The sequence below is a fragment of the Gobius niger genome, assembly GCF_951799975.1.
Source record: "Gobius niger genome assembly, chromosome: 20".
Lineage (NCBI taxonomy): Eukaryota > Metazoa > Chordata > Actinopteri > Gobiiformes > Gobiidae > Gobius > Gobius niger.
The window spans coordinates 25653742-25670035 of record NC_136871.1 but is presented as its reverse complement, the minus strand read 5'-3'; the positions used below and the strand labels follow the sequence as shown (position 1 = coordinate 25670035).

The window sequence follows — 16294 nt, the reverse complement described above, 5'->3', positions numbered from 1 at the left end:
TAACACTATTTCAATGTTGAAACAATGTCCTTTTGCTATCTGGGCTATATGCTTGGATTAAAAACAAAAACAAAAAGAAGAAGAATAGCCTGCATAAAAAGTATTGTATCTGTGAAGAAAGTGAGAAGTATTTGACTTGTTTTCTATCTGTCTTTTGTATTTCTCACATCGCACCAGACATGTTGCATTATTTTGTCATTACACATTAGTTAATAGGGCTCAGGGGCTGGCACTTGGCAGTGGACAGGTAAGGCAGAGTAACTCGCCCGCTGATTGGCTGACGCTCGCCAGGTGACCAGGCCTGTCCAATCACTGGCTCCCCTCCGTACGCACCGGGACTGACGCTCCGAGCCCAGTGTCAGGTGTCCCGCAGGTTTCGCTCCAGCTCCCACTCCGCGGAAGTACGTGCAGGTAAGACTCCGGCTGAAACTCGGGAATTTTTTACCGAACAGCGACGTAAATGTCCGCGGACCTGCTCCCAAAAGCTTCGTGTTACGTTGTGACGGCTCTTGTGCGTAATGCCGCAATTTTAGCGCTCTAAAGTGCACGTGCGTTTAACAGACTTCAAGTAGAGCGACGTCGTGCTAGCAAGATCAGTTTGTCCTAGCGTTCTTCTTTTTCCTACAAGTTCTTCAAACTTGAACAAACAGGTGAAAAACATCGCCGTCTCCTCCCCACCCGCAGCCTTCAAAGTGTCCCCGAGTTTCACACCTGTAATTACATTTCTTTGAAGATACTTGAGGGATTACGATATTCGAATAGCCTGTTCTTTGACTCCTTATAGCCTCCACCTTGAAATGATTCTATACAGAATTAGTCATCAAGCTGTTCGGCTACAGTAGATCACAATGCTGGACAATGCAGCCCCACTGTGCTTCTCAAAACCTATTGACCTGCCGGAGAGTCAATATTGTGGGTTGAGAAATTGTCACAAACCTGTTTAAGATTAGCCTATTCAATCTCATACAGTGAATGCTTAGACTTACATACTTATAGTCTCTTATGGTCAGCTGATATTCCCTTGCACCTTTGCTTCCTGTGTAGTTTTAAATTGAAACTAAAAGTTCAAAGTGATGATCCAGGTGTTTCTGATGTCTTTTTGACACTGTACAAACTTTAAAACACAACAAGGGCTGTTGATGTGTAAAGAGTGACTTGGTCAGCTTGCTTTTTGACCCCACCCTTTTTTAATTAAAGACATTTACTGTGCTTGAGAAAGTCAATAACATCTCATTGCTCATTGACTGTATGGGTTTTTATTGTGCACGACTTTATTCAACAGTTTCTCTCTGTCCTTCAGCCTATGTGTCTTTTTGACTGTCTTGAGAATATGCAAAGTAAGCTGCATGGACTGGTGACATGCTCCTTGCATGACCTTTATTCGAACGCTCAATCACCTCTGCACTTGCACGTTTGGGTCTCCTATAGTGTCACCAAGAAATGCTGTTGCTCAGTGCTCAATGTTGCAAGGTGTATGGTTCTTGTTTTGGTTCTATGCTGAAGTAGCTATTTGGGCATGCCTAATATTACCTATATCAAAACACAGGTTACATAGTTACATAGTGTCTGGACTGGAGGGATGTACTATTCTGCAGTGTTGCTGTTCATATTGGGAGCTGCCTTAAGTCTCTTTTATAACAGTTTCATTTATTGATGATTTTTTCTTGTGTTGTTTTGAGTGTCAATTCTCATTTAAAATGTCCTTAATTCTTGCACATAAAAGCGCTTGGCCAAAATACTCTTTCAAACTCTTAAGTGATTTGCATTTAGCTCAAAGACCAACTCTCAGCTGGTATGGCAATGGGACTCACCATCACCGTAGAATGACAAACCGTGACCCAAATGAAAATATTCATTCCAATGCGTAGAACATTCTACAATTTATCTGTTAAAATACTGTATTTTTCCTTCAGCTTTATGTTGATTGAGGCATTGAGTAAACTTAGAGAGCTACAATCATGATATAACAGCAACTCCAGGTCAGTCATTTAAACTGACTGGTGATTTCTCTGTAGATAAACATTACACAAATAAGTCTCGGAACGATGCCGGCTCCAGAGCCTGAGGGTGCATTCGAGTTTCAAAAAAGTGCAACGAGAGATTCTCAACATTAAAATTTGACATTCAGATGCCACTAAAGCTGAGAGTGCAAACATTTTAAAGTTGCAATGCACCCTTGCACCCCGGGCCTGGCTAAAGAACCTGCTGAAAATGGTTCCGCGACCCACTTTTGAGTTGAGAACCACTGGTATAGACCAAATCTGATCACTATATTTTTGCAAATTGCTCTTTTCTTTCAATTGTGTTGCCTAATTTTGAACACAGGTTTTAAGTTGTTCTTGCCTGTTGTTCTATAATACATAAAAGATCAAAAAGACAATTTGGAATTACTTTTTGAGTTCAAAGTCCTGAATGATATGCATAGTATAACAATATAAAAGATATTCTAGCAAGTCTGTTTGGCAATTTGCTGTTCATAGCAGTCTTAAAGGGTGATATTGTAAGTTGTGTGAGTTAAAAGTCCTCAGTGAGTTTTAATATGATGACAATACAATAACGTGTTGGCCACTTGAGGGTTGCTTGTACGTGCATGTTGGTACATTCACAGACTAAAAACACTATGTTGTAATACTAGGGTCCAAAGTCTTATCACTAGGTGTCAGTCAGTGTTATACGCACGATGATGTAATGACTGCACCCGAATGAAGCAGTGATAGCAGCTGGGCTGGTCTCTATGCATCAGAGTGATTCAGTCAGTGATTAGATAAAGCAATGTCTGCATTTACATTGACTCATGGCCTGGTTCTACGTGTGTCATAGGAAATAACAAATGAAAATACGGTTTTCAGCATCTATGACGGGCACAACACTTGCCAACTTGCCAAAGGGGCTCATTTGTATAGAGCGGATATTTTGAATGCTAACACGATCAGAACTTGTATTTTAAAGACTTCAGAAACATGGAAGAGGGAACATAGTTTGAGAGTGATGGAGTGATATTCAGCCATTCTCAATCACGCTGAAATGAAGGCAACCACAACTCCAAGAATCTATAAAGTATTCAAATGTCAAATGCGAGGATTAAGGAAATTGTCATGTATGTCTCACACCTGACCGTGAGAGCGAGAAGAAGGAGAAGAAGCCTTTGAAGATGGAGGCAAAATGTCCTCTACATACTCAAATTCTCTTCCACCACTGTCTTGGTGTGCGCTGCTCTGTTCCAGTGACTATGACCAATTGGGCCGCACTTGGTCATGAGTTTGCAGGTTGTGTCAGCGTTTGAAACAGGGATTTGTCATAATATCCCTCCTTTTCCTTTCTCACCGTCTCTCAACAGTCGCCTAGAGTAAATCTCTGAACAATGATGCTCTCACACTCTGACAATTTACGTCAGTTGTTTGCCTGTTATTTCTTCATCTCTCAGTGAAGCGGCACAAAGTCGAAGCACAAGTTCGAACACGCTTACCCCCCCAACCCGAGACCTGTCTGCGTAAATGCCTGTTTGCCTGTTACATTTTTGTGATGCATCTCGGGTGAAACAGCCGCGACAAGCTCGGGAGGTGATGGGGGGCTTCAGATATGCAAACCTGATGCGTATGTTGTGAGCGAAGACCAGAATTTTTCTCTTTCACCGAAATGAACGTTGCTTTGTTTTAAGGAAGCACGTATCATATCATATTCTATCTTAGTAAGTAAATATAGCAACCACAAACCATACCAGTAAATAAGAGCGGGGACAATGAGGACATGGTTGTTAAACAGGAAGAGAATGTTCCTATGGCAACACAAAAATATTGCCTACTCTACAAAGTGGCCATAAGCAAAAGGCTAATGGTCACACGTGTGAAATTGCGTTGCTTCAGTTATCTGGGTAATAAAACTCACAAACTCACAGAGCTGTTTAAAACCAGCTACTGTAGCTTTCTATCAGTCAGCAAATCTCTGCATGCTCTGGAAAAAGTTTGTGATTTTGCATCATCAGTTCCGGTTTACGTTTTTTCTCAAGTGGTCGTGCCTCGGAAGTTATTTAAAATTTGTGCTGGGAACTGAAGCTTTATATTAAAACATACATCACATACATTAAGAGGCGGAGGAGGTCTGAGTGGTTTAGATGGCAGGCAGATACATAAAGACTTTCTCCTGTTTGAAATAATGCTTATATGGGTAGTTGAGGGAGATCTTTCTGTATTAAAGTTATCCTTTCTCTCCTCAGTGTGCTGTGCAATGGAGAGTGGTGGATTTCGACGCTCGTGGGCCACACAGTCCCTGAGGGTCACAGCCAAAGAGCTGTCCCTGAAAGGGAAGAGCAGTGCCATCGCCGAGCGCTTCTCCAAGTAAGTCTTCAACAATTCTCCTTGTAGTCAGTGTCACAAGACAAGAATGTCACAGGTCTTTCTTTGTGGAGTTTGCATGTTCTCCATGTTTCTGGGTGGGGTTTTCTTGTTTCTTCCCTAGTATGCAAATCATCCAGCCAAATCATCATTCCATCAATGGAAAAGTCCCTGCTCCTGACTGGCTGCTCTGGAGATTAGATCAAACACACTAGTTTACCCACTGGAACCTGAAACTCACTTATTCTAAGTTTGACAAACCAGTTTCATCTACCACTATAGTCATTTATTTAATAAAATGTTTCCTCATACATTCTTTCACATCACCTGTTTTAACCATGTATGTATATTTCTTTGTTATGGTGCCACTAGAGGTCACTGTTTTGTCTTTTACAGGTATCAGAAAGCAGCAGAGGAGGCAAGCACAGACAAGAAGAAAGCAGTAAGTATCTGACCGACTCAGTTTTGGGTTTAGAATTTACTAACTTGTAATTAAGACAGGTTTGTTTGCCTGTCATTAAGGTCCCATCTACACGGAGACAAGACAAACATTCTTGTCAAACTCAGGCATCATACATAAACCCTTTCAAAGCCGGCATTTTGGGAGATACTTTTTGAAACCAAGTCACAGGAAAGATTTTCAAAGCCGTTTGTGTTGCTCCATTGTTAAAGCTCCTCTGCAATTTCTGGAAAAAAAAGACGTCACAGCCCCAGTGTAGTGTATGTTCTCAAATACTGATTTATCTACCTATCTATCTATCTGTCTGCTCTGTGTTTATAGGCATTAGTTTTGAAATTTAAAGGAATAGGCCACCATTTTTTACATACTGAGATATGTACTGTCTGGTCTTTGTGCGTGCACTCAGTCACGCAAATGTTGTTTGCATTGAGCCGCTCCCAGCAAACGTATAGCCCCAAACTAGGCTGAAGTTAGAAGCTACCAAGCATACTAACACCTGGAGTACTTCGACGTCCGCACAGTAATATGTAGAAATACTCCAGGTGTCGTTACGCTCACAATATAGTGTCCCTTTTTGTCCGCTTAGAAAATTAAAAAATCCACATTTAATTTTGTGTAACTCAACTTGGATCGTGTAACGTTTCACATAACTGTATTTAAATAGAAAACGGTGGCCTATTCCATTAAAGCTTTTTACTCTGGTCTAGCTGTTCTGATAACAGACGGTCTACCCCTGCATTCCACGTCATGCACCTTACTCTTTATTTTGTTGCAACCTTTTTTGTCATTGTATTTTATAAAAGTTTGTGAAAATATTGTGTAAACTCCTAAAAGTCTTAGAGTCTAAAAGTTGTCAAACGTGCCCCCAAAAAAATCATGCACATGATGAATTTGGATTGAACCAAACTGGAGCCATGGCTAACAGTTTCAATTTAATTTCCTTCTCTTCCTGTTCAACATTTAAACACAACCTTTTTTGAGTAAGTTAAAAAAGTGCATATAACTTCCTCCTTTCTCCAATTAGTGCTCTGTTCCTTCTTGTGTAATTAACCGCTTATTCATTTGTCACAACTGAAATGGCCTGCCACACCTTTACCACCAAACAAACACGGCGTGGGCTAAAGTCTCGTTCTGCCCTGCCTTCCTTTGAGCACTTTGTTACGATGGGCGGTTAATCCTACTCCAAGATAATCCCATGTCGCTGCTCGTGTCTGCAAATTAGCCAGTCTGTCTGTTTGTCTCAATGGCGCACAGAAAAACCTTGGATTAAATCTAAACTGATATTTTCTACCGTCATGAAGAAATGCAAGGTAAGGGAGCTAGTTGGTGTGGAATAAAGCATATTGTATATAGAGAACGAGTCCTCAGGAAATGCAGCAGAAGTTGTTGTTGTTGTGCTATGAATGACCATTAAAAGTATGCGATAACTGTTCTAGACTATAGGTCTCCCATAGGATTGCTTCTGCGGGCGCACAGAGCAATTAACTTGTTTTTCAAACCCTGTGAAGAGTTCAAGTTGTTCCTCTCCTCGACAGCTTGAACAATTGTCTAGAACAGTGTGGTGCAGCTAACTATAACAGACAATTGATTAATAATGAGTATCTGCCCAAGTGTTTCCAAATGAAAGCAAACCATGAGGAAGAGCAGTGCTGTGTGTCTAAGGTGGTAGAAAAAGATGAATAAATATGGCAGTAGTTGTTGGTGAGTATCCACGTGTAGCGCTCTGTGTCCTGAAGTGTCTCTGAGCAGACGACCATCTGTCCGTCTGCATTGGCTCCATGTGGCGGACACATGCTTCGCTGACGTACAATACACATGGATACACCACAGGCAACTGAGAAAGACTGACAGCAGTCATTCTTGGGGTCTCCAGAGCGTCTGAAAAAAAAGTCTAATCTAGGCGATATAATGAAATTTAATGAGAAAGTGGCCTTTTTATGGATTGTGTTTTGAATATCTTAATCTATTAGAGAAGTCAATGCAGTTTTCTTAGACTGTACCATAGACTGTAAATTAAGAGTGGACTAATTAAAGCCTCCTTCTTCCTGAAGATTTAAGGAAATGGGGCAGGTTCTAATGGACTTCCCATTTAAAGTGTTTTATTTATTTAAGTCATTATTGAACACACAGGCTTGTTATATCTCCACAACTTTGTTATAACACGCGCAACATGATCCTATTTATTTTTCCATTTTCGCCCTGGCTCCAAAAGCCCAGCCAAAGTGCTAGCATGATGGATCTAGAGTTAGCCCATGCTGAATGGGGAAGCCACCCTCACTTTGTCTATTCTTAATTTACTGTCTTTGGACCCAACCAAGAATACGTGTCCATATTTTGCCATTTTAAATCTAGCCACAGTAACCTGTGCATTGTACTAGTCCCAAATGTAGAAAAGTTTCTATCCTACGTTGAATTATAAACATTAGCATCCTATAAAAGAAGAAAATACGTGGGTCTTACCAGTTAGCTTCATTTTTAATGTTAGTATGTTGCAAAACTCAGAAGTGGGACAGTGAGCAAAGAGTTAATGTGCCTGACTTTATAGTTTCCTGCCCTGGTTTCCTGGTTGGTTGGGACTTTGGTGAAAAGCCGCAGTCAGTGGTGGACACACTGCTCTTCTAAAGGAGACTCTAACACACTGAGCATTTACCAGCGTCCAAAACCACGGACTAAACGAACTCGAAGCGACTCCGTTCTGCTCTTAAGCTTTATTCCTTCCCAATGACTGTTTATTGTCTAATTACTGGAATTGAGCTGGACTTTTTCTTCAATACTTGGTAAATATTGCATTTTCTTTGAAAGCCTGAAGCCAACAATGATTTATTTGACACTAATCCCTGTGCAAATTTTATTATTTCTTTTTTCTCAGAAGATTGTATGTTATGATAATCCTTGAATACACCGCATTTTATAGGTCACAGAGACGACCCGTTAGTCGATCTTCATCACTTTTGATTTATTGCCCTTTCCAGCATCTCTTTTACAACTAGTTTTTCCTCTTTTCTGCATGAAGGAACTGCCTGCAGCGTCTAGTACATTGACACCAGTTTGCACTCCTGTCTGTCTCGTCTTGATCTCAATATGCTCCAAGGATTTTAGTATTTTCTCCAGTGTTGGTGAGGTGGTAGCGGTTGAGAAGAATGCGTCTCTGTTAAGCCCATCTCCATGTCCAGCCTTTTGCAGCTGCAGTTAAAGCATGTACTTCCTGGATCTGCTCGAACAGCTGTTGGCTTCATCTAATTATCCCGAAAGATGAGATGTTCTGAAACGCTCAGCTATGGCTAAGTGTTTGCCTTCAGCCGAGCCTTCGAGCTCTGCGTTAGACCCTCCGGACAAAACAGTTAAGAATTGTTTTTGACAAATTAAAGGCCCTGTCCCTGATTTTTTTTTTCTTTAATAGTAAAATAATTAGTAAAATAAGTTAAAAAAAAACTCAAGCTTGGTTTAAATTTCTGACTGAACCAAAAGTTGTGCAGATACCTATCCGATCATCATGACGTGTGAATAACGAAGGCTGTAAAAATATGACGACTCCCGAGCACATGGCTAATTAAAGTTCATGCTCTGAGGTCATGTCGATGCTAGATGTTTACCGAAGTTCTACATCCACTCAAAAGTCTAAATAAGGGCATTAAAACAGTTTAAAAAACACTACTGGGTGTTTATGTCCATACCTCGTTGTAACCTCATCTTCATTTTTTCTTACAGTCCTTCGATGGCACAGCCCCTCTCCGCTCCGGCAGCCTCAGTGCTCTGAAGAAGCGCTGGGAGCAGGCAGGCACCACCGGCACCAAGGCTCCGGCGGTGGTCAGACCGGCTTCGATCCCCGAAAACCCCCCTTCGCCCAAGACCCCGGACCTGCCCAGTCCAAAGGAGGACCAGCCCGCCGCCGCCATCCCCCAGCAGAACCACTTCTCCGCAGCTGAATCCAAACCAAGCAAGGACCACAGACCAGAGGTGGGTGGAAAAAAAACTGTCTTAGTGTCCTATTGTGTTCAGCCCTATTCATCACTGCATTATTTTGCCCAGAAACTGTCAATGGAGCGGATCAAGAGGACGATCAGCGAGGACAAGCCTGACGATCAGGTCCCCACCAGCCCCTGCGCCGCCTACGAGAAGCCCCGAGTGCCCCTCAACAACCTCAAGATGAAGTTTGAGAGAGGAGAGGAGTCGGTGGTCAAGGTCAGTGCCGGGTGGAAACCTTTTGAAATGGATTTCGTGGCAGGATTTCGAACGCTTGCCTTTACATCACAACCAAAGAAACCGATAGTGTTGCAAGTTGTAGCCTGTTTGTGAGTTGTGAGGTATTATTTGTTGAGTGACACTTTCCATTATTTTCTTTATCAGATCTCTTTGGACAGTCAGACGTCTCTATCTGAATTTCCTGTCATTATTTCAACCTATATGCAATAGTATAGTACTTTTGCATATTGCAGCGCTGCCTCCTGTGTCAGCTCTTTTTTGTCTTGGAGCCTAAAACAACAGTCTCTGCTCTTCAGCTTCATAACTCAGGAATGCAGGAACATACTTGACCCAGGGCTCTCACAGTTCAACCCAGCGCTTTGTTCATTTACCTTTTGGGCTTTATCCTGCCTTTAGCCCGTACAGATAGATAGGAAATTTGAATGATTAACAAAAAAACACTGCAGTTCAAGCTCCTTTTTGTCCTCCAATGCAGAGAAGTACATATTCCTGTCTATTTACTTCAAGATTAGATTAGATTCTTTCTACATTCTAAGACTCCATGGAAATGGGCTATTTTCTTGTTTGCAGAAGGTTGTTCGCAAACTGTACATTTTTTCCTGGATATGTGCAACGTGAGAATGTTTTAGCAGGTTTTTTCAAAGCACCTGACGTCACATCTCGAAATTCCAGTCTTTTGTCAAGTTCAAACAGCCCTCCCATAGATGTAAATGTTCCCACAGAGCTGTATGGATGCAGTGGACGCCAGTTCCACCTTAAACACTTCACCACAGCTCTCCACAGGATGCTGAGTCTGGTTTGTTCATTACACCCATCTCACAACCCCCCGGCAACAGCAAACCTTCCTTAACATACAACGAAATATCTTGCGTTACTATTCAAATAGCCTTTTTGCTGTAAGTGTTGGCAGAAGTGAAACTGGCACTTCCCTATGTAGCTAACAACTGTCTATTTATCGGTAAAGTGTTGCTCACAGTTGCACAAGAAGAAAGTTGTAAAATGGCAAATCAGCTATAAAATAAAGCAATAGTTATAGAATCTGACCTGCTGCCTCTCACACAATGCACTGTCCTTCAAAAAGGTCTCCCTACTCTCTGGTACTGAAGCTCTCGACAGTGAGCAGTCATTATATTAAATTCTTGTCATTACTTTTCAGACTGGAAGAACAACTCTGCGCAGCACTTCCTCGGATGACATGAACCACAGCGGTAAAAAAACGTTTCAATGGCGATCATGTTTGTCCCAGCGAGTGTGAATATGTTCTGAAGCTGTGTTCTATGTTCTTCATCTGAGCAGGAGACACCAAGCTGAGGGAGAAGATGGCCAAGTACCAGGCTGCGGCGTCCAAACAAGCCCCGAAACACACTGTGAGTCAGAACTAGAGCTGTGTTGCAAAATTATCAAAGGAAAATGAACTGAATTTAGACACTACACATCTTCCGTCTTTGTCAGTCATGGTTGTGAAGGTTCCGGAGCGTCATTAGAGTCCACTTGTGGTAAATTACACTTGATTAGTCCTGATTTGGAAAGTTTCAGCCTCTCTATGAACACTAACTGTGCATTGAGATAAAACTGAAACAACTAAGAACTGGTGATCTGAACAAAATGAGACGACAGGGAAGGAGGGCCTGGGTAAGAAAACTGAGCAAGGCCTGGGGTCCCAAGAGCCCACAAAGTTACACATGGGCAAACATCACTGTAGTGTTTTAGTATTATGGCATTTCTGACAAGAGTAGGCTTTTATCATTTAAAGCAACAGGCCACCGTTTTTCCATACTGAGATATATTCTTTACCTGAGCTTATACGAGTTGATGTGTACCTGTCTGGCCTTTACGCATGCGCTCAGTCATGCAAAAAGACCAAAGATGTTGTTAGCATTTAGCTCTTCCACGTTTCCCCTATTTAAATAATAGTGGATAAAAGGGGTACTATATTATAAGGCGTAGTAACACATTAGGAGCACTTTGACTTTTCTGCCCGGATGTGGAAGCAGTGTTAATTTCGTCGACTAAAATATTTAGTCTTAATTTTAGTCAAAGTGATATTTTTGACGACTAAAATTGGACTAAAACTAAATCAAAAGTTTCTCATGAGACTATGACTATGACTAAAATGTCCAGATATTTTAGTCGACAAAAATAAGACTAAATAAAAATGAAAAGTAGAGACTAAAATCATCCAAACTTATATTGTCCATCTGAAAGAGCCTCATATCATTTAAATCTTCTGCCAAATGATCAGCTCTGAGCTTAATTCACGTGGAAGCAGCTCCATGAAGTCGAGGACCTTCATTAAATATGATTATAATGAATATTTTACATGCAAAGTCGACTAAATTAGTCTTAAATTTAGTCGACTAAATTTACTTGCAATTTTAGTCGACTAAAACTAGACTAAAATAGAAAAGGGTTTTTTGACTAAATCTCGACTAAAATTAAATTACATTTTAGTCAAAAGACTAAGACTAAAACTAAAATAACATGTGTTGTCAAAATTAACACTGTGTGGAAGTGCTCCTACGGTGTTATTACGACATTTGGTCCCATAGAGGAGAGGAGGAGAGGCTAAATGCTAACAACATCTTTGGTCATTTGCGTGATTGAGTGCACGCTTAAGACTAGACAGGTACGCATCAACTCGTCTAAGCTCAGGTTAAGAACATATCTCAGTATGGAAAAACGGTGGCTTATTCCTTTAAGATGTGTGTGTAATATGCTTTATTCAGATCAAAGAAGTTTGTTCAGTGCCTCAAACCATACTATTATATATATTATATTATCAAAACGCCACAACGGCACAATGCTGCCGTGATGTCGACAAATGTGACCTTTTCCATGCGTGGGCTCTGAGGAGCTCAGGCATCATCGGGCTCCTGCTTAGCTCTCTCATCAAGACCCACTTCTCTTGACGCCTCATCATGTTCAGATCACCAGCCCTGGTTTGTTTCAATGTGAAATTCTACCTTTCCGTATAGTCATTTAGCATTTAGTGGGCTCTAATGAATGTCCAGAACCATCACAACCAGGACTGACTGAAAAGGAGGGACCTGTCGTCAATGCGTCATGAGTTTGTCTGGATTTCGCATTGTGACCAGTTGATGTATGTTCATATACAGGACTAAAGCTCATGCATGACCTCAGCCTCATTGTTCAACCTCATTCGCTTTTAATTGCTTCCTTCCTGTCTTTTTCCCTATAATAGAAACTTGCTCACTGTGACTTTATGTAATGTTGATTTGCCCTTTCCTCTGTGTTTTTAAACAGGGCACGTCCACAGAAACGCCGGCTCCAAAAACATCTGCTTTGAAGCACGTGGTTTCCACAGAATGTAACGGAGAGAAGGTCAACGGTGAGAAAAGGTTTTAAACTTTTACTGCAAGAAACACCCTGGAAACTATTTGAGTTTCAAAGCAGTAACCGCTGATTCAAGTAGAAGGAAAAGTGGAAGCGCTACAAAGGCTGAACAGTGCTCAAAACGCACACAACCATGGAGCAAAGCTTTTTTCTTTATGAGTTAAGATGGGATTTGTGTGTTGCAGGTGAACTGAGTGAAGCTCCTAAGCCCGTCAAAGTGAGTCAAACTAAACTAATCTCCTTAATAACTCTGATGCATGTGTTCATTACGTGTCCATGTGCCTGTGCAGTTCAAAGCTGCGGGAAGGGATACCTGTTATGCCTGCGTGAAGACGGTGTACCCTCTGGAGAGACTGGCCGTGGAGCAGCAGGTTTACCACAAAAGCTGCTTCAGGTGCCTGCACTGCAGCACCAAGCTCAGGTGGGCCACACGAGAGCTCAGGACTGCCACCTCAACACTATTCCGCTGTACACTTGTACAATGACAATAAAGCACTTACTTACTTAAAAGCAGGTGCTTCACATTGTGTTCCTGAACATGATTTATATTTTTAAAACACAAGAGGGAAAAGGTCCGTCACTCACAACAAAACTCACAACGACTTACAACTTCAGAGCGTTACAGCTGAATAAACTTGTATGTAAACAAAACGGCTAATGCTACGGCTAATAACATTATATTGAAGGCTGTGACCAAAAGCAGCGTTCACATCAGTGATGCAGTTTTATCATTAGCTACACTTTTCCACCATAGCTGTCTTCATCTCTATATGAATTCAAACCACTCATCTCAAAGGTTTCATGTTATAACTACCAGTTCAAGCAGTGTTTCAAGGCAATTTTCCAATTTGGACGTAGGAGTTATCAGTTACCAGCTCAAATCTAACAAATGAAGAAATTGCACCACCTGAACTAATTTTTATGAAACACCCTCGGCTTTATGTTTGTTTACATTTTCTTCTGTTTTTTTTAAGCCTTATTTTTTCCAATATATATCATGATAAATGTGGACAGGAAGTAGTATATTGGCCAACAGGAAGTTAGCCAAAAACATTCCTTGAACAAAGCCTTTTTTTCCAGACACATAAAATGACCATATTGAGCATATTTTATTACAAACATTTTTGCAACTCAACAACTATGGTAATGTATTGTTGGCATTTGATAGTAATTGTAGTAACTTTAATAGACACAATAATGGACATTCTTTAAGGCAGCACCCGGTGGTGGCAATTTGTGGTTCTATTGTCTGATAACAGTTTGGTTTAAACTAGGGCTGCACAATTCATCCCCAAAGTATTGTTTTTGTTAGGTTGACTATCCATATTGCAAAAAGCCACAATATATCGCAAAATCAATGACTCTCACATTTTTTGCTCACACAGCCTAAATTTAGGGTGACCAGACAGTTCTAGTTTTGAAGCCATGTCCCATTGGATTTCTCCAAAACCATTGTTTTTCTCAGTTTTTCACCACTACCATTCCAAAAGCAGTGTTTTTTTACTTGAATCTTTGGGAATGTTGGTCTTGTGTGCATCAAAGGAAGTGTCCATGGCAAATGAACCAATGAAAAAGCTCAAAAGTCTATGGTCCATTTAACCGACAATACACTTTTACAAACACATTTACCGTTCAACCTTGGGGAAAAATCTAAGTTTAGCTCTCACCACAAATTCCCACTGTGTCCCATTTTTTAATATGGAAAATCTGGTCACCCTGCCAAAATAAAAATGAGTTTTAGCTTAAAATGCACAAAAGGTCAGTTTTAATTTGGGGTTTGGTCATCATTTAGTATTTTCTTTATTGAAATGGTTTAGTTACATTTTGCAATGATATCATTATTGCAAAATTCAAGACAGTTATCGAATATCACAGTTTTGTCTAATTTATACATAATTCTGTAACTTACCATTGTGTCCACAGTCTGGGGAACTACGCCTCACTTCATGGTAACGTCTACTGCAAACCTCACTTCAACCAGCTCTTCAAGGCCAAAGGCAACTACGACGAGGGCTTTGGACTCCGGCCCCACAAGGAGCGCTGGGAGCCCAGAGTCGACGGAGAGGAGGAGAAAGCGACATCACCAATTCAACCGGACGTCCCGAAACCATCAGAAACCCTCCCTACTGCTGCCTCAGAGCCCGAGCCAACTGTGGAAGACACCCCAGTGGCAAAAGTCACCGATTTGGCTCAACTTTTGGAAAAACAAAAGGAAAGGAAAGAGAAATCAACAGAAAAGCCAGCCCCGAGCCGCCGCCTGCATGCCGCCTGGCCACCCCCTGCCGAGGAAGGGCAAAACGGCGCTCCCTTGAGCCCAGCGAAGGAAGGGGGCACGACATCCGCAAGGAGATTTAAAAAATGGCCGCCAGAGGACGAGCCAGCATCAGAATTCCAGAGCACAGACAGGGCCGAGTTGAAAAGCTTGAGAAGAAGCTCGTCACTGAAAGAGCGCAGCCGCCCGTTCACGCTTTTGGCAAAACCGAGCGCGCCGGTCAGCGTACGGCAGCGGGAGCCGAGGAGACCGCTCAAAACTCTGCAGGAGTGGAGGACGTCGCTGGAGGAGAGGCAGTCATTTGAGGAGAAAGAAGAAGCAAAGGTAGAGAAGAACGAAGAGGAGACGCTTGCTCCTCTAAAAGAGAGATATGTGGTGCAAAAAAGTCCCAAAGAGGAGCCCAAAGAGGAGCCCAAAGAGGAGCCCAAAGTGGAGCCCAAAGTGCAGCCGGATATCCAGTCCAGCCCCGAGGATGAACCGGAGCTGAGCGCGGAGGACATTATCAAGAGGAACAGATACTACGAAGAAGAGTATGATGATGATGATATGGTTTAGTCAGAACGCACAAAATGAAGCCCAAAATGATTCAAACCTGGGACGGATTTTGAGTGACTTTTCGGTTTGTCGTTGTATTTCTGGCAGAAAATCCATAGTCAAATCTGCAATGAAGACGTAGCTGTTTTTTGTACATTTAAAAAAAAGAAATTGCCCATTTGCCATAACTGAGTAATCAGCAGCATAACCTTTGTCACCACATTCCAATGTTTTTATGATGAAAATGCACATTATATTTCGGACCAATTTTATTGATGTCAGCAGGTCTGGATATCTCACTGCAGGAGTTCTCACACTTGTGTTCGGTAACTACAGAATGGATTTCACTCCCAATCAAATGTGATGTAAAAATCAAATTTACGTGAGGAGTTGTTGTTTTTTTTGTGCTGAGTGATTTTCTTGTTGGAATAGAGGTTTCCATCAACAATTATAAACGTTTGCAGTTAGATCCATCCAAAATTGGTTATTAAAATGATTTTAAGTATTTAAAAATGCAGATGGACCATGGCTCAGGAACCTACTCGCCTTAATGGACTGGTCTTGTCTTTACTTCACCATTATGCAAACCAGGGTATGCATAAATGTGGGCCTAACTGTCAACTTATTTTTGGTTGTATATTGTTGCGTTAATGCCTGGGATAATGCCTTTATTTGCTAATATATACATTTTTATATTGTTCTAAATATAATAGCTTTTGTACGTTTCAATCAGGCCTTGAAAGTAGGCTTATTAAATTAAGTTCTTAAAGATTTCTTTGCAAAATTCTGTTTTTGTTCACTTTTGTTGCTATGATAAAGCCATTATAACCTCTTTTTATGGGGACACATGTTCAATACTGTGATGAGAAACATCATGATGTCTTAGAAATACAGCAGCACACTTCACCATTTTGTTTTTGTTCCTTCTGAGATCAACCTTGAAATTTCCTGTTCCTCATCAAGTCAAAACCAGGTCTTTCTCGGGTCTACGTTTTGTCTAAACCACAGAATTAGGTTCAAGGTTTACCACCAGCAGTGCCCTGATAGTCTGAGCTCAAATGTGACTCCTGGTGTTGTAAAAAAAAAAAAAAAAGAGTAATGGAGCATTTGTAAAGCCTTGAAGATTTGTTTTAAGTTTTA

General features: G+C 41.3%; 1 protein-coding gene across 1 annotated transcript; it reads left to right on the top strand.

Annotated features, from left to right (window-relative positions):
- The first annotated feature begins 337 nt into the window (after window positions 1-337).
- Window positions 338-15711, top strand: LOC306979815 (LIM domain and actin-binding protein 1-like). The gene is made up of 11 exons (XM_079578941.1): window positions 338-411; window positions 4214-4334; window positions 4728-4773; window positions 8500-8748; window positions 8821-8973; window positions 10151-10202; window positions 10291-10361; window positions 12259-12343; window positions 12534-12565; window positions 12639-12769; window positions 14272-15711. Exons 2-11 carry the CDS (start codon window positions 4225-4227, stop codon window positions 15173-15175), a joined length of 1833 nt encoding a protein of 610 aa, XP_079435067.1. The 5' UTR covers window positions 338-411; window positions 4214-4224; the 3' UTR covers window positions 15176-15711.
- Window positions 15712-16294: the final 583 nt, after the last annotated feature.